Consider the following 23,469-nt stretch of genomic DNA (forward strand, 5'->3'; position numbering starts at 1 on the left):
AAAATAACCTGGTTGCCCTCTGTTACTACTCAAGTGAAAGTAATACATAATGATTTCAAAATTTACTATATTTACAATTTGAGTTGCTAGGGGATATAAGACAGTACTTCCACCCTAACAACAAAAAACCAGAACTTAGGTGGTGAAAGCAATTTAGTTTTGAAAGTTTTTGCATGCATCAGTGCCAAGTGGGGCAGAGACACTCTTCCCTCTGTAAGCCGTGGTCTGTTGAACGAACACATGCAATTCTTGCTTGGCTTGTCAGTGTGTTCTTTGCCAGGGCCCAAGTATCCATTAGGCATCGTGCCTAGAGCCCATGATACTTCTAGTTGTTTATGCAAATGTTTTAATTCTGTTTAAAAATAGCAAATATAATCCAGTCTATTTTAAGCTTATAATTATACCAAAACAATTATAAAATACAATTTTTGATATTTTTTCATGGGGGAAGGGATGTACAAGGTGCCTGGGGCCTACGAAAGTCATAATGCTGGGACGCATGGGTGGCTTAGTCGGTTAAGCATCTGCCTTCAGCTCAGCTCATGATCCCAGCATCCTGGGGTCAAGACCTGCATGGGGCTCCTTGCTCAGCGGGGAGCCTGCTTCTCTCTCTGCCTGCCGCTCCCCCCTGCTTGTGCGCTCGCTCGCTCGCTCTCTTTCTCTCTCTGACAATTAAATTAATAAAATCTTAAAAAAAAAAAGTCATAATGCTTGCCCTGCTCTTAGGTGTTGGAAGTAGCCACAATTGTTTAGGAATCATTAAAATAATGAAACATTCTCGGCCTTGGTAGCCCTTTCAAAAATGAATTGCCACTGAAACTTTAGTGTTAAGCCTTCAGAAGTTTTCCCTGTAAGTATTAAATATGGAAGAATATGAAATATTTCACACTCTTGCCTAATACGGCTTCCTCCTTTAAAACCTTTTATTAAAATCTTCAAAGGTTTTTACTTTGTTTTCTAAGCTCTATAGACCATTCCACTAAAATGACTCTGCATGTACCACCAATCTTCTCCTCTCAGTGTTTGAAAAAACAAAGAAGCTTCTGTTCATGTTTTATATTAAGTTTATTGCAGACTTTCACCTATAAATATGTTGCCCAGTTTTATGTTTTAAAAAGTTTGACATTTTAATCTGAAAATACATTGAGCTACCAAAAAGATCAAATATTACTTTCCTTATTCATTCTCCTTTTAAAGTGTATTTGAGGGAGATGAGGAGTTAGATATTCATGCAGAGGGGTTTTGTTTGTATGTTTTTGTTTTTATTTATTTTTTATTCTACTAACTTTCTTTTAAAGATTTTATTTATTTGAGAGAGAGAGCACATGCGTGCATGAGCAGGGGGAGGCAGAAGGAGAGGGAGAAATAGACTCCCTGCTGAGCAAGGAGGCCGACGTGGGGCTCATCCCAGGACCCTGGGATCATGACCTGAGCCGAAGGCAGACGCTTAACCGACTGAGCCACCCAGGCGCCCCCGTTTTTGTTTTTAAATCAACTGAGGTGAAATTTATGGTTTTATACTTTACATAGCTACTCTGTCCAATACTTTGGCACCCTGTCTTATAACTTTGCCCTGTGTTTCCATATCTTCTTTAGAGTTTTCCTCAGGTAGTTGGATGAGTGTAGACATTAATACTATTCACTAATATTTCCGGTTCTCCTCCCTTGCACACATGAGGTGAAGGACTCTGGCCATAAACTTTGCTTTGGCCAATAAAATGTGAGAAGTGTCAGGACAGAAGCATTTAATTTCCAGCATGAGACTCTCCAGGGTACCCCCCCCCCCCCCCGCCATCAACATTGTGGAATCACATTTGATATTAAAGTGCCATCACTGAGCCCACCCAGTGAGTAGGTTGCCTGCACACACACAGGACTTTGCAGGGATAAGAAACAAGCTTTTTATTGTGTTAAGTCACTGAGATCTGGAAATGTTTGCTACTAGAGCATAATTCAATTTAACCTAAGTGATTAATGACCATTAGCTATACAATCACACCTATAATCCTTAATAGAAAAAGAATTATTGGTATGCTTTTCTGTTACTAGCAACCTCAAACCTTTCAATCTTGCTGTTACCAGGTATTCCAAGTTCTAGTGGTAAATTGGGATTTTGGAATCTGTGTATATTTAAAAATAATATATGGCTATTATACTTTTAAAAGAGTGGTTTTTCCAAAGTAACATGGCGTTAGCATACCAGAGAAAGGAACAGTGCTCTATGAGGCTTTTATTTGGCCTAGTGCTCTGTAGATTTTTATTTCCTTGCAGTCTCTAAGTCATGAGATACTGTATCTATCCACCAGGAAGATCAGCAATTGCTTCATCTCTAGTTTTCAGTAGACATTATTTGGTAGCACAATTTGTTTGTTTGTTTGTTTCCTTTACACTGCTCTGTCCTCAAAACGAACTCCACCCAGTGGTAAGAAGCCACACACACCAGGTTCTCCAATGCTCTAGTTTAGAAAAAATATAAAAGATGCTCTTTAAATCACCAATAGGAAAAATGAGATGGGCTCACACTTTTGTGAAGAATTTAGTATTTTATAGTATTTTATTGATAAAAGAAACATATCAGGGGAATAAATACTGAAGTGTGCAGCATTTTGAGCCCATTTACAAAATGAAGAGCTTCTGGCCACCGTTCTCTCCTTCTGAAATGTAAACAGAAAGCCAGTTAATCAGCTTTCAATAAGAAACTTGTCAAATATAAGGGACTATGTTTCTCTGACCTCAGATAAATCCTACAGGAATTTGCAATACATAGAAAAACATAAATGGAAGCCCACAAACTTCTTTCCTGCCTTTGGGAAGATGGCTGCTTAAATTAGTCTGTAATTTTTGTTACTGACATTTCATTTTACAGACCTAATGCTTGCATAATCAGATTGCAGAAGCAAACCCAATTCTATTGCCTTGCAAACTGAACAGCAAGCACAGCTTAATTCACCTTGGGAGCTACAGTTTGGTCTTGGGAGCAAGTCTTACTCAGGTTAAAATTAAAACAAAAACAAAAACAAAAACACTGAAAGTTGTGTGCACTTACCCCCATGTGTGCACCCCTAACTTGGTCCTCCAGCCAGGTCTACATATGAGCAGTGGCTGACAGCATCCTGAACCACTCACAAAAGAGAGGGGACACTTACAACTCCAGTTTACTAAAAGTAAAACCATGAACTTAAAAGCCTTGGGCTTTTGTTTGTAAAACTCTAATTTAGTGAAGAAGTCAGCCTTGGGAAGAGATTGTGAAAAAAAAAAAAGTTTCATTTTCTGTTAGTTGCTGTTGATTTTTTAATGTAGTGAGGAAGACCAGCTGTGGGGAAAAAAGTAAGGTGAAAGGCAAGGACAAGGCCCAGGATAGACAGGATAGTTTTAGTTTCCTGCAATAAGCTTGACATCTGTGTGCATTCAAAATATCTGAAACATGAAATAACTTATATAGAAATGAAACTTTTTGTATGGGTGAATTATTATGCTGTGACTTTTGTTTAGAATTTCTATAATTAGAATCTCACCTTCACAAAAAGAGGCATCCCAAGTTTTTATTCATTCATTGTTCAGTATATATTTATTGTGTACAAAGAATTTATGAGTCATCATGTGAGGTAGGTCCTTGTCAACACAGTGCTTATATACTGTTGTTATTCTTCTGTACTTTTTCTGTAGTTGAATGAACCTAGAGAAATATTGGGGAGGGATTTAAAAATCTAATTTAAGTCCAGATATTCCTTCAGGGGCCCCCAGGTCCCCACCTTCACACCCTCTGTCACGCACACTCATCCACACTAGGATTTACGCCGTTTAAGGCATTGTGACCTGTCAATGATTTTGACTTACAAACCTTGTGTGAATAGATGATCAGGAGAATACACAATTAAAGTTCGGAAATACTTGTAACTTTTTCCAGAGGAGACCCCCTCTTTGAGATACTTGGTATTTAGAAATTGCCCTTGCAATTTGCTCCAAGTTCAGGAAAGGTGACGGCTGGTGGAGTTGACGACCTAATTTAGAGTGTTGTTCGTATACACAAGGCCATCCTTGGGTATGAGCAGGTATCCAGTTAGAGTGATTCTGAGGCCTTCAAAATACTCTTTGGGTTCCTGTCACTCCATTACTCCTCTTCCTGGGATATGTTGTCTACATAATTTATTAAGCTAGACATAGGGATACTGGTCTGTTAAACCTATCTTTATTGCTTGTTTGGCTCACATCTGAGTCATGATTAGCTTGGAGCCATTGTCCAGATAGAAAAGGTGTAGACCCTTCATTAGAAAGAGGGAAGGAAAGGGGCACCTGGATGCTCAGTTGGTTGGGCATCCGACGCTGGGTTTCAGCTCAGGTCATGGTCTCAGGGTGGTCTGATCAAGCCCTACTTAGGGCTTCACATTCAGCGGGGCATCTGCTTGAGATTCTCTCCCTCTGCCCTGCTCTCTCTTTTTTTTTCTCTCTCTCTCTCTCAAATAAATCATTTAAAAAAGAGAGAGAGAGAAAGAGGGAAGGATGTATTGGAGGCTATACATCAGCCACATTGATGAACAAAATTCCATTTCCACCATGAATGCCTGGGAGGGGCCTCCAAACCACAGAGTTCTCCTCACTCTCACACATGATCCCTGAAAGTACGCAGGTATGTTATCAGGAATTTTCTGCAATACAGTTTTGGCTATTTCTCAGGAGTATAGCTTGTTCTTCTTTCAAAGTGCTTTTCTTTTTGCTTTCTTTCTGTTTCTTTTCCCAGCTATATTGATTCTTTCTTGATGGTATAGTACTGTATAAATCACTCTCAAATTTCTACTTTTGAGTTGTGGATTTTTAGAACATAGTATTTTAAAACTTAAGTAAAGAGTTAAGGTTTCTTATATTCTTCATCCACTATGTGCTGAATGCTCACTGAAGGGAAGAAAAATGCCTTTGAATTCTGGTGCCACTAACCACTCATCTTTTATTATTTAAATAAAATGTCATTTTTTTCTATCTAAAAGACATTCATATAAAGTGATGCCTTTGACCCTCCACCAACATTAACAAATAACTAAGCTAATGTAGTCTTTTGTTTTAAAATATCTTTGGATCTGAACTTTTAAGTTTGTAAGCAGTTTTGAATATTCTTTCAAATATATTCTTGTCCCTCTCTAGGTTATTCCAATGCTGCAAGAATTTATAATCAACAGATTGGGGCGCACATTCATTGAGCCACCCCCCTTTGATTTATCCAAGGCATTTGGAGATAGTAACTGCTGTTCACCACTGATTTTTGTGCTTTCTCCTGGAGCAGATCCCATGGCTGCCCTTCTAAAATTTGCTGATGACCAGGTACTTTAAAATAGATGAGGTTATCTGATATTATAAAAATGAGTATTTTCCAGCCAAATTTTTTTAAAAAACAAACTTGCTTATCCTAAGTGGGGGAGGGAAAGGTAAAAATTGATCACTCACTTAGCTCTCGAAAGACTTGGGGGGTCCAGAAGTTGACAAAGTCTCAAGAAAATGATATTTAGATGGCAGCACTGACATTAAAATGATTTTCTATATCCAAATTATAAAACCAGAACTTGGGGGCACTCACTTTTATTTTGGGGGGACAGAGGGACTCTCTGACATTATGGCATCAGTGTAGGAGCTTGGGTTGATTTAATAAATTCAAGTCTGGACTGTGACCCTGGGAGAACCTTCTCTGATCCTGCCCCTTCTCCCAGTCTCTAATGGGGGACCTTCTTGACTTTCCAGGACAATCATATATTACAGGTACTTTACCAGGTTAGAATACATTCTAATATTTATATTTCAAGGCTTTAAAAATTATTCAAATGAATTTACTGTCAATTTTCTTACAACGTTCAACCAAGAATAAGAAAATCTTCATAAACAGGTGACTGGCCATTTTCAAGTTGATTTTTTTTTTCCCTTTTGGTTTAACCAAAATAACATTTTATGGAAGTAATACTGACATTTCTTTTTTCTTTTTTTTTTTTAAGATTTTATTTGACAGAGAGAGGCACAGTGAGAGAGGGAACACAAGCAGGGGGAGTGGGAGAGGGAGAAGCAGGATTCCCGCCGAGCAGGGAGCCTGATGCGGGGCTCAATCCCAGGACTCTGGGATCCTGACCTGAGCCGAAGGCAGACGCTTAACGATTGAGCCACCCAGGCGCCCCAATACTGACATTTCTAAAACCATCACCACTGCTTTTATTGTGCTTTATATATACTGTTAATTTTGCTAGATCTTGTTATGCACATCTGTCTTTTAATTCTTAAAGCAATCCTGTGAGGTAAATAGCGGCATCTCCATTTTATAGAGAGGGACACTAAAGCATGGAGAGGTCAAGTGGCTTCTTAGAGGCCACACAGCTAAGTGGTTAAAATACTCTTTGTTAGGCTAATTTATTGTAATACTTCATGTTTTGTTCACTGGGTGTGATTCTTAGATCCTTCGGAGTGATAGCAGAACACAGCACTTAGCACTGGTTAAAGACGTGCTGGACTGTGGCTGGCAGGACCGCAGCACCTGGGCCTGCGATCATATCCCGAGGGTCCGGGGCGTGTAGGGCCTTCGTAGGCTACACTGAGGACTTGGAATACAATGGGATGATGTGGTAGGGTTTTAGGCAACAAAGTGACATGATCTGATCTGTAGTTTATACAGCTCATCCTAGCTGCAGTGGGGAGAATTTATTTGAGTGGTGCAAAATGGAAGCAGGGCATTAGTTAGGGAGCTGCTGCTAAAAGGCCAGGAAGAGCAAAGGTGGGAAGGACCAGAGTGGCAGTGGTGTGGATGCTAGAATTCATTTTAGGTGGGATTCACCCTCTCCACATCAACATGACCTTTTCGATCCTTTGAGATCTTCCTAGCTCCTCACCATTCTTCTTCCCACATTGTACAACGTGATTATTCTCTGGCCCCTGCGTAGGACTGCTCAGTGCATTGTCTTCACCTGCTATCTCCACTTCTTCCAGAAACAGTAGTATCTGGCTCTGTTTTGTTTTCTGATGCTCCTACCCGCCAGTGTTGATGAGCTGTGGATGTTCATAGGTGGCCTGAGACCCTACTCTAGCACTGCTGCCATAATTCAAGGCCTCATCCGAAGAGGCATTCGGTGATAACTGCCCTAGAGAGAAAGAGCTCAGGGAGTCACAGACACTGTTTCCAGAAGCTGCAGATTAATCAGGCTGTAGGAGAAATGCATTCCAAGCAAACATTCCCACAGAATTCTTTAAAAAAAACTTTTAAATGGGAATTAGAGGTTAATGTTTTTTTTTCTCTGAACTTTATGCAATAGCCAAATTAATTAAAATATAATTATTCAAAGATCTGGAGGAAACAAGACAAATTCATCTGTCCATAGTTTTCTTTTGGGCTCTGGATTTTAGGAGTTGCTGCTTGAAGCCAGGTCTTTTCATCTCATGTTTCCTCATGTTAAAATGTTCTTAATTTTTTTCTTCTCCCTACCTCAACAATCAAAGACCCTACGAATTTTCCATTTATTACCATGACTGTTTCCAACATGAACTGACTGACTTGTGATCTGAGTATTTATAAGATTCTTAATCAGTAAGAATTTTGTTGGCTGCATATGTTTAGACCTTTGAGGGATGCTGCATAATTAAATTTTAAATTTTAAATTTTAATATGCTTCATGTTAACATTTCCTGTAAAAATAATAGTGATTCTTCTTTAAAAATGCATTGTCAAATAACATCTTTACTATTTTTGTACACAGGGATATGGGGGATCAAAACTTAGCTCTTTATCTCTTGGTCAAGGCCAAGGGCCCATAGCTATGAAGATGATAGAAAAAGCTATCAAGGAAGGAACATGGGTTGTTCTTCAGAATTGTCACCTTGCCACCTCTTGGATGCCAACCCTCGAGAAAGTTTGCGAGGTAAAAATTCAAGTGTATTTTTATTAGATTGTATTCCCCCTTCAAAATTAGTGATATACGTGCCATTCAAATCCATGCCCTCCTCTGGTTTGGAGGGCTGCAGGCTAGTGGCTTGGCTGGATTATAGGAGAGATGGGCTCACATGGGGGACTAGGGGACCAGAGGAAATCACACAGTCAGACCTTGCCCAGTCCCTCTCAGCAGGGACAAGGGCTTATGCAGTGAATTGGAAATCTCTCTCATCCACAAGAATAGCCTCGAAGATGGGGGTAAACCACAGTGCAGACAGAAACCAATATACCTTTCACAGCAGAGGACCAAAGACAACAAAGGAGGCTTTTCAGGGTGAAATTCATGTAGCCACTCTAAACCAAAAGGCTTCAGGATTTAACTTTGCTTTAACTCACTTCTCACCTACTTAGTGAGCCTGCCACAGAGAACCAGTCTGAAACCAAAGGAATACTCCTCCACCTGTTCTTGCAGTGGGTTATGGCACTTCCCCATTTTGGTGTGCAGAAATTCCAAGAAGAAAACCCCACATAGCTCAACTGAGGAAACAGAAGTCCTGGTGCTTCATTTCAACAAACATAGAGAAAATACATTTGATGTAATTACCCATGACTCTAGACCCTTCCTAACTCAGAGTCCCTTTTGTTACTAATTCACCAAGCTAATGATATAACTTGCACTATCCAGACGTACAATTGAAACTTTAAGGAACAGGTTGTATTTTCCTTTGTGCCACTTGTCACCGTTTTGTCTGCATCTCCCATTAGAATATAAGCCCCATGAGAACAGTGACTTTGTTTTTTGTTCTCTGCTTTATCTCCAGCACCTTGAATTGTGGCTGGCCCAGAGAGACAATCCGTAACTACTTCCTGAATTAGTGAATGAATATTGCTTCTCTGCTTAAAACTCTTCCTTTGCACGCAAGACAGTTTAAACCCTCATCATGGCTGACAACACACTTCCTGTTGACCTTTGCTACCATCTTCTATGACTTCTTTGCTCTAGCCATTTGAACTTCTTTCACTTTCATTGATACAGCACATTTTTTCAAGAATATAGGCCATCATGGGGCGCCTGGGTGGCTCAGTCAGTTAAGCGTCTGACTCTTGGTTTTGGCTCAGGTCATGATCTCAGGGTCGTGAGATCGAGCCCCATGTTGTGCTCCACGCTCAGCGGGGACTCTGCTTGAGATGCTCTCTCCCTCTTCCTCTGCCCCTCCCCCTGCTCTCTCCCTCTCTCACAAATAAATCTTAAAAAAAAAAAAAAAGAATATAGGCCATCATGTTATTTCTGTCTGAAAAATGATTCTATTATTTGCCTTACAAACATCTTCTCATCCTTCAGGTGTTACATTAGAGGTTTTATATTTGTGCCTATTTCCTCATGGCTCCTCCATCTCTAGGCCTTTCTCATGACCTGTTGAACTGTGTCATAGATACCCATCAAAGAGTCATATAGGAGAGAAGAGCTGTCCCTAATGGATGACACACGTAGCCCGAAATTCCCATGAGTCATGCTGTTTGAGTCACTGGGCATAGGGCAGCTGGTAGGAGAGAAAAACGGTGCCCTCACTCTCCACTATTGTTATTAAAGAAGGTAGGCACCTCTGTATCCTTCCTAATTGACCCTTGTCTCTTCACCATGTGAGTGCTCAAAAACTGTTCTACTGATAAAGAATTGAAATTTAAAAAAAACATGAGATACTACTGACATGAACAATTGGGGGAAGTAGCAATAGGGAGTGGGACTGACCAGGAAGAGGGGAAAGGGCCTGTGATAATCATTCCTCACCTAGACAGCCTTCAAGACAGCGCTAAGCGAGTGTTCCGTTGTCCTCCCTAGTGCAGACCTGAATATCCCCTTAAGAAAATGTAGCTGATAGTGATATGTTTTAATGCTTCACCTTTCAAAACGCTCTCTTTTTCTTCTTTTCATCTCTGCTTGGTTTAATATTGACTTATGTTGCTCATTCTCACAACCTGGTTACAGTAAGAAGAATGGATTATTCTTGATCTGGCTCTCGGGCAGAGAATTATAGCTATAAATATTTCAGCAACATCAGTTAAGATATGAGATTTTTTTGGAATGTCTTAGTCTCTACTGTGGCCAACTCTAAATTATGTAATACCTTTGTAATACCTTTGTGAACTTTCTAGTCCTATGATTTAAATTTTTCGAGAAGCACGGCAACACTCTGGGCCTTCTCAATGAAGAATGTTGTTTCAGGGACAGAATCTGATTTTAAGACTTGTGCCTTAAATTGCAGCAGTGGGTTCTATTTTGTAACAGTGCCTCCTCCCACTTCCAACCCATCCCATGCACATACGATCTGGAGATTTCCCTTGGATTTTATGTACCCATTCATGTCTGATTTCCTTTTTTGCAGGAGTTAAGCCCAGAATCCACACATCCAGATTTCCGCATTTGGCTGACAAGTTACCCATCACCAAACTTCCCCGTGTCTGTCCTGCAGAATGGCGTAAAAATGACCAATGAAGCACCGAAAGGTTTACGAGCTAATATCATTCGATCATACCTCATGGACCCAATCTCTGACCCGGAGTTCTTTGGCAGCTGCAAAAAGCCTGTTAGTAATGGCTAAGTCTTGTTACTTCAGCCCTGGGAAGCATTTCAAGTGGCCTCTGGTGATCACGGATGTGTGTGGCTGAGTAAAACTACAAATTAAATAGGCCTCCTGCCCCGCAGTGCCGTTGGTTTTGATTACTGATTATTGACTGTGCTGAAGTCAATTGTATTAATATTTTATTTTAATTTTACCACCAGCCTCATTTCTGCTCAGCTGAGATCTTCTGGGGTGTCATTAATAATGTAGCTTTCTATTTAGAAAGTCAGCTGTAAGCCATTCCCAGTACAAATCTGCTAGGTTGGAGAATCTTGTTTCAGGATATTAACTGAGCCCTTTGCTATTTGGAGCCATATCTTTAAATTAAAACATAAAAATATTTCCTCCATATAACTATAATGAGAGCCAAAATGATTTTACTCCTTGATTGATGGGACTCATAAGGGTCTTTTTTAGCGTCCCCAGGCAAGCAGGGAAACCACCCACTGCTTTCATGATTAGAATTCTATGTGTGAATGTCTGTGACCTAAAATTGTTTCACAGAGTTTTACCATAATTAAAAATGGAAGAGTTTCTTTTTAAGAGGGGTTATGAACCTTGGTAAGTTTTTGCCATTAAACAGCTCATGCTTTTGATATCGGGATATGTTTTAAGTACACATCAAAAGAAAACATTAAAAATAAAGAAGTACTTTCATTAAACAAAAGTCTTAGGTACTAAAAGAAAGCAAGCACCTGTGTTTAAAACTAAGTCAAACTTTATCCTATGCTTCTAAGACCTGCTGTATGAGTAGCTTTTGCATTGATTACGCCCATAGGGAGCGGGTTACTCCCAGGTAGGCGGTGAGGGCATGTCTGCATGTGATAGGTTGGACAGAAGCCCTTTTGCAAAATTTTACTCCCTTTCTTCTTGATCCAAAGGTCTCTCCAGTGGAAGTCACACATATTGGGAGTCTAGGCATTTATGAAACACAATCCAAACCAAAAGCCCAATCTCCTCAAATGCCAAAAGAGTATGTCATCATTTTTGTTTTAACTTCTTATTGGGAAATAATTTTAAACTTACAGAAAAGTGGCAAGTATAAAACTAGTATGAAGAACAGCCCTATGCCCTTTACCCATATTCACCTCCTGTTAATACCCTGGTACTATTATTAGTTTAGTGGATTTGGCAAGGACACGATCTCTAATTTACTGTGTTCCAAATTTGTCCATTGATTCAATCATGTCCTTTAGAGCATCTTCCCTGCTTACTAAAGGTTGGTCTAGGGTTAGAATGACATTGAGTTGCCATGCCTCTTTGCCTCCTTTAATCTGGAACATTGCCTCCCCTTTCTTTGGCTTTGAGGATATTGACCTTTCTGAAGAATTCATCTCCTCTTGCTTTTTTTAATAGAACATTTCATTTGGGGCTTGTCGATATTTCCTCATGATTAGATTAGATTCACGTTACTCATTTTTAGCCAAAATATGACATTAGTGAAATTGTGTCCTCAGACTATCACATTGGGAGGTACATGATGTCCATTTATCCCTCACTGTTGATAGGAATTTTGATCACCTAGAGAAAGTGATGTCTGAGTTCTTCAATGGGTAGTAACTGCTTTGTGCCTTGCAGCTAACCATCAGTCTCTGGGGAGACATTTTCAGGCCATGCCAATATCCTGTTTCTCATCAAACTTTACCCCTGGCCCAGCTTTAGTGGCCGTCGATGTATCTTGCCTGAGGCAGTTATTTCCTATGATAATTCTAACTCGAGTACTTCCTCCATATTTGACATCTGCCACTCTGCTCTCTGCAACAGCCCTCTGGTCTTCCCTTTATTTATGTGTTGTTGGTATGGACTCATGAATTCCTTGGTTTTTCCCCCAGTGCTTTACAGTTCATCACCATCCTTAAGTCTTTTGCTCAAATTGTTCCAGATTGGGTCAGTGGAGCACCTTCAAGCTGGCCCCTCTGTACTAGGTCCCATCATTTATTATTATTGTTGTTGTTGTTGTTATTACTTAACCTTCTTACATTTTTGGCATAAGATGCTGCAGACTTCTCTGTCATCCAACCCTGGAACCAGCCATTTTTCTGTGAAGTCCTGGTTCTAGAGACCTAGATCTGGGTGCTGGATGAGCTCAGTGCTACTGCCTTGTTTTTGGTTCTTGGTCCTTTCAGGGGAGAAACTTTGGAAATATATGCATGTACTCTCACACACATACACATGTCTTGAAACTTTGGGCAGCCTCAAGACTTTTCCAGTTTCAATCCAGAAGTTCTTTACAGAGCTGCTTAATTGGCTTGAACGGTCTCCTTTGAAATTTCTCCATGGTGGTCTCGGACCACACATTGGAATTCATTCTCCTTGCCTCACTATGCTTCAGTTGGAACGTCCAAAATCCTATAAGGTAACACTAAATAGATAAGCATACTATGCTCCCTAAAAACCTCGTGTCCACAGCTATGTGTGCCAACTGAACATGTAGGCGAACGGGCATATTTTTGCCTAAATATCCTGTAGAAGTAGTGAATTCTGTTTTGGCGTACTTTGGGATGGATATATTTATAAACAAAAAGAGTTACTTTCATTTTAAAAAATGGTAAGTATAATGCAGTGGTAGGGGGAAATGACACGGTGCCATTTCTTCTCATTACAGGAGGAATTCAAGAAATTACTTTATGGTCTCTGCTTCTTTCATGCTTTGGTGCAAGAGAGACGGAAATTTGGACCCCTGGGGTGGAATATTCCTTATGAGTTCAATGAGACTGACCTAAGAATCAGCGTACAGCAACTCCACATGTTCCTGAACCAGTATGAGGTATCATAAAAATCACAGCAAGGACATTACCTATTTTGCTCTTTATTACATTGTAAATGTTTGTATAGTGAGCAGGGACTTCTGATTAATTTCTACTCTTATAAAACAAATAGAATAATTCCCAAAAGCTTATTAAGTAATACTTTGTTATAACAGGATATCATAACTGCTATCATAGGTAGTTAGGACATTGGTTTGTCTGTTAGGAACCTGTATCTTATCACTTATTTTTGACATGTAAACACCTGTGGGAATCTGAGAACGGAGCATATTGTATTTATTTTGAAAAGGATTTGAGAAGACCATAAATCAACCAGGCTCCGAAATGAAAAATACGGACTGATTTCCTTCTGTTCTGGAGCATGACTTTATTTTTAGGAAAATGACATTGTACTCTTATTCCAGAATTTGGATTTGGGCCATTTGTCAGGAGAAAACAAACTCTTTAGACCATTGATTTTCACCTGAGGTATGGATTCTGGGAAGAAGCCAAACAGCCTAATGTTGTCACATCAACCACATTTAAGCACCTACAATTCTCTTTTTCTTTCTCTCTCTCTCTCTCACACACACACACACACACATCATTTTCTTTTTTTGCCACTTGTCTATCAGTTGGATTTTTAACATATTTGCAACTTTGAAGAACTCCTTGTTAAACCAATCCAAGTGTCCTGCAAGGGTATGGAACTTTTTGAAAGTGAGTCCCTCCTAATTTTGTTAGAATTTTGTCCAAAAAGTTCACTCATATGTGGAATTTAAGAAACAAAACAGATGAACATAGGGGAAGGGGGGAAAAAGAGAGGGAGGCAAATCATAAGAGACTTTTAACGTTAGAGAACAAACAGGGTTGAGGGAGGGAAGGTGGGTGGGGGATGGGCTAAATGGTGATGGGTACTAAGGAGGGCGCTTGTTGGGATGAGCACTGGGTGTTGTATGTAAGTGATGAATCACTAAATTCTACTCCTGAAACCAGTATTACACTACATGTTAACTAACTAGAATTCAAAAGAAAAATAACGAGAAAAAATAAAATGAATAGGAAATAGGAGAAGTAGTCAATAAATTATGATAGAATGATTGATTGTTTGCTATTAGGAAAAAAACAAGTTAGATTATTTATACTGTGTAATTCCTGTTGGATTAAAGGAAATAGGAAAAGTTAAACTGTAAAAGAAGAAAATAATAGTAGATAGATATAATCTGCTTGGCAGATGGGCAATGGCTTTGTTTTTCTCGTTTTGGTAGGGGTGTGTGTGCATGCATGCGTGCGTGCATGCCTATGTGTTTAAGGCCCACCCCTCCCTCTCACCCTACTTTCACCCCAAGGCAACCAATTTCACAGCTTAGGACATATCTGTCCTGAAGTTTTCACATATGCATGTAGGTCATATATACATAAGCACAATATACACACAAATTTTTTTCTGAAAAACATAATTGTATTCACACATTTTCAGCTTGCTTTTTTCATTCTGCATATATTGTGGACAACTTCCAAAGTAGATAGAGATCTTTGTTTCATGGCTGCTTACACAGCATTCCCCCTTTGTTGACCGTTAGGATTTTATTTCTTTTTTATTTTTTGCTAATAAGTAATGCTAAAATGAACACCATTGTGTATACCCTTGCATACAAGTTGCCGACTCCGAGCTCTGCTTCCACGTACACACTCTCTCTCCGTCCGTGGTCTCAACCTTCATCACAAAGGGCCCAGCAACAAGCTGCCACGATTTCTGCGACCCCAACCAGCCTCCCCGGGCCCCTGGGAGAATTCACTCCCCAGTGTGATTGGTCCTGGTTGTGATCAAGCTGCTGAGAGAAACAACATCTTACCCATCAGTTCTGGGACAGGTGGGAGGGTTTAACCCTTTTTCCATAAATCAAACTCTTCCCCCTCTCCATCTCCTCTTTCCTCTATGTCTGGAAGCCCTCCCAGGGGCCAGCTGGTTCACCTTTGTTCTACCTCATTTACTACCTATTTACGATGCAAATGAGTTTTCTTGCTTTGTTTCATTTTCATGAGGTCAGCAAGGCAAGTCCAGGCAGTGCATGCATCTGACCAAACTCCCGTCTCATTCGATGTTGGAAGAACATAAAGATGCTGGAGTTCATCCTGATTCTGTTTGTTTCTCCACAAGGTCTTGGTCACTGACACAAGTTCTCCTAAATTCTCGCCTTCCATTCCAGTTCTAACAAATAACCAGTTTCATCATTCCCAGCCCCTAATTCAATAAATTTCCCCTCTCTAACAACTATCACCTACTCTTCCTTAGTGTGATTATTTCTATTGAAGAGATTCCTCAACGTGGGATCCCAGGGATGTGGGATATACACTCTTAACTTTGCACAGATAACTGCAAGAAGGGCTTGAAAGGACAAAGGCAATGAAATAATTCTAAAGTCAAAGATTGCTATATTTTAAAACATTGCTTTATTACCATAAACAAACATCGTAAAAATAAAAGACAATTGAAAACCGAGGAGATAGCTAAAATATATCTGACAAACTGATTTAGTAACTGTATAAAGAGCTTTTAATAACAATAAAGAAGATAATCATCCAAATGAGGAAAACACATAGAAGAACAGAGTAGATTATTTAACAAAATAAATACAAGTGGTGAATAAACATTTTTAAAATGTCAATATCAAAAATAAACTTAAGGTATGTAAACGGACAGTATGGTGACTAGAGTTAATACCATATTGCATATTTGAAAGTGGCTAAGAATAGATCTTAAAAGTCTCATCACAAGAAAAAATGTGTAATTACATGTAATGACATGTTAAATAGATTTATTGTGATCATTTCACAATATATACAAATACCAAATCATTGTAATATGCTTGAAACTAATGTTATATGTCAATTTTATCTCAATAAAAAAATACACTTAAAAATTAAAAACAGGCGCACTTGGCTGGCTCAGTATGTAGAGCATGCGTCTCTGGATCTTGGGGTTGTAAGTTCAAGCCTCATGTTGTGTATAGAGATTACTAAAAATAAATATTTTTTAAAAATTTAAAAATGTACCTGGAGTTAACAATGTTATTGCTTAACTGTCAATTTTTTCTCCTAAATGATAACACTCAGTTTTGTTGAGAGCAGTGAGAAATAGAGAATTCTATTTGGATATGTAAGTATTTATGCTGGTGATAAAACAAATTGCAGTATGAACAATCAATATTTTTGTACTCATAAACATTTAAAAATTCTTCATACCAGAGAATATAATAAAAAAGCAAACTAAAAGGAAAAAATATTTCCACAAATTTGATTAAAAAGGATAATTTATAAAACAGCTTATACAAATAAAGCCATTAAAACTTTAATTGAAAAAAATGGGTAGAAGGCTAGTTCACAGAACAAATGTTATTAAACATGAAAAAAATTATGAACTTCACTGATATTCTAGGAATGCAAATTAACACAATATTAATTATCTTTGGTCAAACAAATTAGCAAAAATTTTAAAACTGATTCCTACAATTACTACAGCCTTTCAGAAAAGCAATTTGGTGGGCTGCCTGGGTGTCTGTCAGTTAAGTGTCCAACTCTTGATCTCAGCTCAGGTCTTGATCTCAGAGTGTGAGTTTAAGCCCCACATTGGGCTCCTTGCTGGGCATGGAGCCTACTTAAAAAAAAAAAAAAAGAATGAAAGAAAAGTAGCTTGGTAACATTAATCAATTGCTTTTTATAAACTCTTTCTCCTTTGACATAGTAGTTTCCTTTTCAGGAATCTAGACTAAAAAATCATTAGAAATTTTAAGAAATGTATATTTAATGAAACATAATTTAACACAGCAGAAAATTAGGAGTGACTGAGGTATTCAATATTGGAAGATAGTTATTAAAATTTTTTTTCTTTTATTTCAAATTTTTAAATTCTAGTTAACATATAGTGTAATATTGGTTTCAGGAGTAGAATATAGTGATTCATCACTTACATATAACACCCAATGCTCATCACAAGTGCCCTCCTTAATACCCATCCCCCATCTAGCCCATCCCCCATCGACTGCCCTCCATCAACCCTCAGTTTGTTCTCTATCATCAAGAGTCTCTTATAGGTTTGCTTTCCTCTCTCTGTTTTTTTCCCCTTCCCCCATGTTCATCTGTTTTGTTTCTTAAATTATTAAAATATTTTAAAAGAGTATTTTATGAAATGGTAAAAGGTATCTTATAATATGAGCTTTGGTGAAAAGTTATATGCAAAATTGCCTCTACAATGATTCCACTTGTCAAAATACAGAGGGATATAAAAAGGTGATGCAAGAAACTAACACTGATTATCTCTGAATTACATTGGATTTGTTTTGAATGTCAGCGATGCCACGTTTTCAAGGATGGGATTCTGGTCTCATTCTGTGTCTGGCACATAGTAGGTGATCCATTAGTGTTGGTTGAATAGTGAGTGAATGCCAAGTTAATAGACGAATTCTGTTCTCTGCATTGACTGAATAGAAATGACAGATCATACAAGGAGAAAAAGACTATGGGGGAAATCGCGACCATTAGCAGAAATGTATGTAAGGGGAAATTGTGCTTAAGGCAAATTTTTGTAAGCAGTTTAATAATAGGAGCAAACAGGAAACACAGCTCTGCATGATGTACTACTGATAACTCTTAGCTGGGGGAGTGACTTGAACTCTGGATTCCAGGAGCTGCCTTACGAAGCTCTGCAGTACATGACAGGTGAATGCAATTACGGAGGCAGGGTGACCGACGACTGGGATCGGCGCACGCTGCGCAGCATTCTGAACAAATTCTTCAACACAGAATTAGTCCAAAACCCAAGCTATAAATTCGACTCAAGCGGCATCTATTTTGTTCCTCCTTCTGGTGATGTAAGTATGCCCTTCAAGAAAACGAAAAGCAGTAAAACCTGAAATTCCTCTGATAAGATGGTGATTTTTTTTTCCCCAGAGGCCTTGTTTTTTGGTTAACCATTGTGTGTGCTTTTTTCAGCCTTCTTGGAACAGAACCAACCTCATGCATAGATGTAGTTAGTAGTTTGCTGTTTGCTGTAATGTGAGGACTATCAGAAAGACCCCTCACCCGGGAAGAGCTTCCTTAGTGAGCTGAAATTCTGTTGTCATGAATTTATTCCGTTGGTAGAAAGTCATTGTACCCAATTAAAGTGGAAACACACATGAGAAGGGTTACAAAATAATATTAACAATCATAGTTAATATCTAGATCATGCTTATTTACAAAGCAGTACAGTTCATTATCTCACTAGAGCTTCAAATTAACATCAGTATTATTATTCTGTCCTTTTTACAAACGAGAAAGCAGGTTCACTAAAGTTGAATGACTTGCCCAAGACCACACGGGTAAAAAGGGGAAGAGAGTTACAGAACCATCTCCTGCCTAGAGTCCATTTCCCTCTGCCTACTTTTTCCAGGCCTGCGTAGTAGAAGATGTGGGATCTGCCTTCAGATGATCACACAGTAGACTTCCAGAAACTGCCAGGACAATTGAATTGGTTCTCATTTTATTCCTAAAAGTCAAATGGGCACGTATTGAAAGTTAAACTATGACCACATGCATCAGAGGCACATACCATAACTGCATCGTCCATTAAGATTAATGCTAGCTGAGAGCAGATGTCAATAGGGATGAAGAGAAAATCAGTCCCAGAGCCAAGGTCACTAAATGAGTGGAGGAGGTCAACATGTGGAACCATGGGTATCAGGATTTCCAGTGATGAATTGTCAAGCGAGAAAAAAGCAAGATGAAGTCAGGTATATGTAACATGACCCATTTCGAGAAACCATCAGTGAACAATCCCCTACCCCCACTCACCATATATGTATATGAGTGTTGGTATGATTGTGTGAGCATGAAGAAAGGTTTGTAATTTTGACAGAAGTCCATGTAAAGAAAGTACAAAATGTATGTGCATATGTATAAAAATAAATGTTAATGGTGATTATCTCAGGGTAATAAACATTCGGGTAATGTTTACTTTTCTGAATTACGTGGATTTATCACAAGCAAACAGAAAAATCAGAGTAAAGAGAAAAAAATTATTTTTATTGCAATAAATGAAGAACAATCATCAATAAATGTGGCGCAGAAAAATTTCTCCAGCTAAATGAGATGGCTGGGATGTTCCTCTCTCCATTTTCAAATCCATTTCAATTGAATGGAACATTTTATTTTTTCTTCCTAAATGTTTCCTTCTTTTTTTTTTTTTAACTTTGGCCCAGGTTGAAAGAAAATGAAAGCATTCAGTGTCCAATGCCACAGGCTCATCCACTCAATAACTTGAGTATTGAAAATTATCACTTCTCAGAGAGAAAGTTCTACAGGATAATTGATTTCTAACCTCCTGACTCTTTGTTATTCATCTTGGCAGCACAAAAGCTACATCGAATACACAAAGACTCTGCCCCTGAACCCTGCACCGGAAATCTTTGGGATGAATGCCAATGCAGATATCACTAAAGATCAGTCGGAAACTCAACTGCTGTTTGATAACATTCTTCTCACACAGGTATGTGCTTGGTGCAGGAACTGGCTTCTGAGGCCGGAATGGATGCTGCCCAAGCAGCGTGGGCCATCTGTTCAAGTGCAGAACCATTTTAAGGAAAAGATGAAAATTCCCGTATACCTTAAATATGAATTTAAACATTAAGTACATGAACATATGGTTTTGGTTGGCTTTTTTTTTTTTTTCATCGGTCTTTTGATTTGGAAAGAATCTTTGAGTATCATTCATCTGTTAGGAGTTCCATTTTGCCTTTCTTACAGAAACCATGTCCAAGTGCATTATATCTTTTTTTTTCTTCCAAGTTATTTCAATTCAGATTAGGTAACATATAGTGTAGTATTGGTTTTAGGAGTAGAATTTAGTGATTAATCACTCACATGTAACACCCAGTGTTCAGCTCAAGTGCCTTCCTTGATACCCATCCCCCATCTAGCCCATCCCCCCACCCATTGCCCTCCAGCAACCCTTAGTTTGTTCTCTATAGTTAAGAGTCTCTTATGGTTTGCCTCCTTGTCTGTTTTTATCTTATTTTATTTTTCCTTCCCTTCCCCTAAGTTCATCCATATTGTTTCATAAATTCCACATATGAGTGAAATCATATGGTATTTTGTCTTTCTCTGACTGACTTATTTCACTTAGCATAATACCCTCTAGTTCCATCCACAATGTAGCAAATGGCAAGATTTCATTCTTTTTGATGGTTGAGTAATATTCCAGTGTGTGTGTGTGTGTGTGTGTGTGTGTGTGTGTGCGCGCATATATATATATGTATATATTTATAAGCACACCACATCTTCTTTATCCATTCATCACTCAATAGATATTTGGACTCTTTCCATAGTTTGTTGTTGTTGATAATGCTTCTATAAACATCAGGGTGCATGTGCCCCCTTTGAATCTGTACTTTTCTATACTTTAGGTAGATACCTCTTAGTGCAGTTGCTGGGTCATAGGGTAGCTCTATTTTTAATTTTTTGAGGAACCACCATACTGTTTTCTACAGTGGCTGCATGAGCTTGCATTCCCACCAACAGTGAAAGAGGGTTCCCCTTTTTCCACATCCTCGCCAACATTTGTTGTTTCCTTTGTTGTTAATTTTAGCCATTTTGATAGGTGTGAGGTAGTATCTCATCCTGGTTTTGATTTGTATTTCCCTGATGATGAGTGATGTTGAACGTCTTTTCATGTGTCTGTTATCAATTTGTATGTCTTCTTTGGAAAAATGTCTGTTCATGTCTTCTGCTCATTTTTTGACTGGATTATTTGGGTTTTGGGTATTGAGTTTGATAAGTTCTTTATAGATTCTGGATCCTACTCTTTATCAGATATGTCAAGATTTACAAATATTTTCTCCCATTCCATAGACTGCCTTTTAGTTTTGTTTATTGTTTCCTTCACTGTGCAAGAGCTTTTTATCTTGATGAAGTCCCAACAGTTCATTTTTGTTTTTGTTTCCCTTGCCTCAGGTGACATGTCTAGTAAGAAGTTGTTAAGGCCAAGGTCAAAGAGGTTGCTGCCTGTGTTTTTTAGGATTTTGATGGTTTCCTGTCTCACATTTAGGTCTTTCATCCACTTTTAATTTATTTTTGTGTATGGTGTAAGAAAATGGTTCAGTTTCATTCTTCTGCATGTCATTGTCCATTTTTTCCCAACACCATTTGTTGAAAAATTGTCTTTTTTCCATTGGATATTCTTTCCTGCTTTGTCAAAGATTAGTTGACCATATAGCTGTGGGTCCATTTCTGGGTTCTCTATTGTGTTCCATTGATCCATGTGTCTGTTTTTGTGCCAGTACCATACTGTCTTGATGATTACAGCTTTGTAATAGAGCTTGAAGTCTGGAATTGTGATGCCTGCCAGTTTGCTTTTCTTTTCAACATTACTTTGACTATTCAGGATCTTTTCTGGTTCCATACAAATTTTAGAATTGTTCTAGCTCTGTGAAAAATGCTGGTGGCATTTTGATAGTGATTGCATTGAATGTATAGATTGCTTTGTGTAGTATAGACATTTAACAATATTTGTTCTTCCAATCCATGAGAATGGAATATTTTTCCATTTCTTTGTGTCACCTTCAGTTTCTTTCATAAGTTTCTATAGTTTTCAGAGTACAAGTCTTTTACCTTTTTGGTTAAGTTTATTCCTAGCTATCTTATGGTTTTTGGTGCAATTGTAAATGGGATCAATTCCTTGGCTTCTCTTTCTGCTGCTTCATTATTGCTTCATTATAGAAATGCACCATATTTCTGTATGTTGATTTTATATCCTGCAACTTTGCTGAATTCATGTATCACTTCTAGCAAAGTTTTGGTGCAGTCTTTTGGGTTTTCTACATAGAGTGTCATGTACTGTGCAAATACTGAAAGTTTGGCTTCTGCCTTGCTGGTTTTCTTTTCTTTTTGTTGCCTGATTTCTGAGGCTAAAACTTTCAGTACTATGTTGAACAACAGTGGTGGAAGTGGATATCTCTGTCATGTTCCTGATCTTAGAGGAAAAGCTCTCAGTTTTTCCCCATTGAGGATGATAATTAACTATGGGTCTTTTGTATATGGCCTTTATGATGTTGAGCTTTGTTCCTTCTATCCCTACTTTCTTGAAGGTTTTTTCAAGGAGGATGCTGTATTTTGTCAAATGCTTTTTCTGCATCTGTTGAGAGGATTATATGGTTCTTATCTTTTCTTTTATTAATGTGGTGTATCATATTGATTGATTTGTGAATATTGAACCACCCTGCCACCCAGGAATAAATCCCACTTGATTGTGGTGAACAATTGTTTTAGCATGCAGTTGGATTCAATTTGCTAGTATTTTGTTGAGAATTTTTGCATCCATGTTCATCAGGGATATTGGTCTGCAATTCTCCCTTAAAAAAAAAAAAAGATTTATTTGAGAGACAGGGGAAATGGGGTGGGAGGGACAGAAGGAGAGACTCTCAAGCAGAGTCCATGCTGAGTGCAGAGACCAACGCACAGCTCAATCTCACAACCCCGAGATCATGCCTTGAGCCAAAATCAAGAGTCAGATGCTTCAGACCAACTGAACCACCCAGGTGCCCCTCTAATTCTCTTTTTCAGTGGATTTAGTGGTCCCTGTCTGGTTTTGGAATCAAGATAATTCTGGCCTCATAGAATGAGTTTGGAGGTGTTCCTTCCATTTCTATTTTTTGGAACAGTTTGAGAAGAATAGATGTTAACTCTTCTTTAAATGTTTGGTAGAATTCCCCTCGGAAGCCATCCACCGTGGACTCTTGTTTCTTGGGAGACATTTGATTACTAATTCAATTTCTTTGATGGTTATTGGTCTGTTGAAATTTCCTATTTCTTTCTGCTTCAGTTTTGGTAGTTTATATTTTTCTAGGAATTTATCCATTTCTTCCAGATTGCCCAATTTGTTGGCATATAATTGCTCATAATATTCTCTTATAAGTGTTTGTATTTCTGCAGTGTTGGTTGTGATCTCTCCTTTCTCATTTGTGATTATTTGGGTCCTTTTTTCTTTTTGATAAGTCTGGCTAGGGGTTTATCAATTTTGTTAATTCTTTCAAAGAACCAGCTCCTAGTTTTGTTGATCTGTTCTGCTCTTCTTTTTTAAATTTCTATACCATTTATTTCTGCTCTAATCTTCATTATTTCCATTCTTCTGCTGGTTTTAGGCCTTATTTGCTATTCTTTTTCTAGCTCCTTTAGG

The 23,469-nt window shown here is 38.5% G+C and overlaps 1 protein-coding gene across 1 annotated transcript in view; it reads left to right on the forward strand.

Moving 5' to 3' along the window:
* The window catches only part of DNAH7 (dynein axonemal heavy chain 7), a 260,029-nt gene that overhangs the window by 216,559 nt on the left and 20,001 nt on the right, over nt 1-23,469 (forward strand). Inside the window, exons 55-60 of the mRNA XM_032405789.1 lie at nt 5,137-5,313; nt 7,719-7,880; nt 10,276-10,476; nt 13,118-13,279; nt 17,945-18,130; nt 19,648-19,785. Of these exons, the coding sequence (XP_032261680.1) occupies nt 5,137-5,313; nt 7,719-7,880; nt 10,276-10,476; nt 13,118-13,279; nt 17,945-18,130; nt 19,648-19,785 (1,026 nt within the window). The remainder of the gene's footprint in view (nt 1-5,136; nt 5,314-7,718; nt 7,881-10,275; nt 10,477-13,117; nt 13,280-17,944; nt 18,131-19,647; nt 19,786-23,469) is intronic.

The sequence above is a fragment of the Phoca vitulina genome, unplaced genomic scaffold (genome assembly GCF_004348235.1).
Source record: "Phoca vitulina isolate PV1807 unplaced genomic scaffold, GSC_HSeal_1.0 scaffold1, whole genome shotgun sequence".
NCBI classification, from domain to species: Eukaryota; Metazoa; Chordata; class Mammalia; order Carnivora; family Phocidae; genus Phoca; species Phoca vitulina.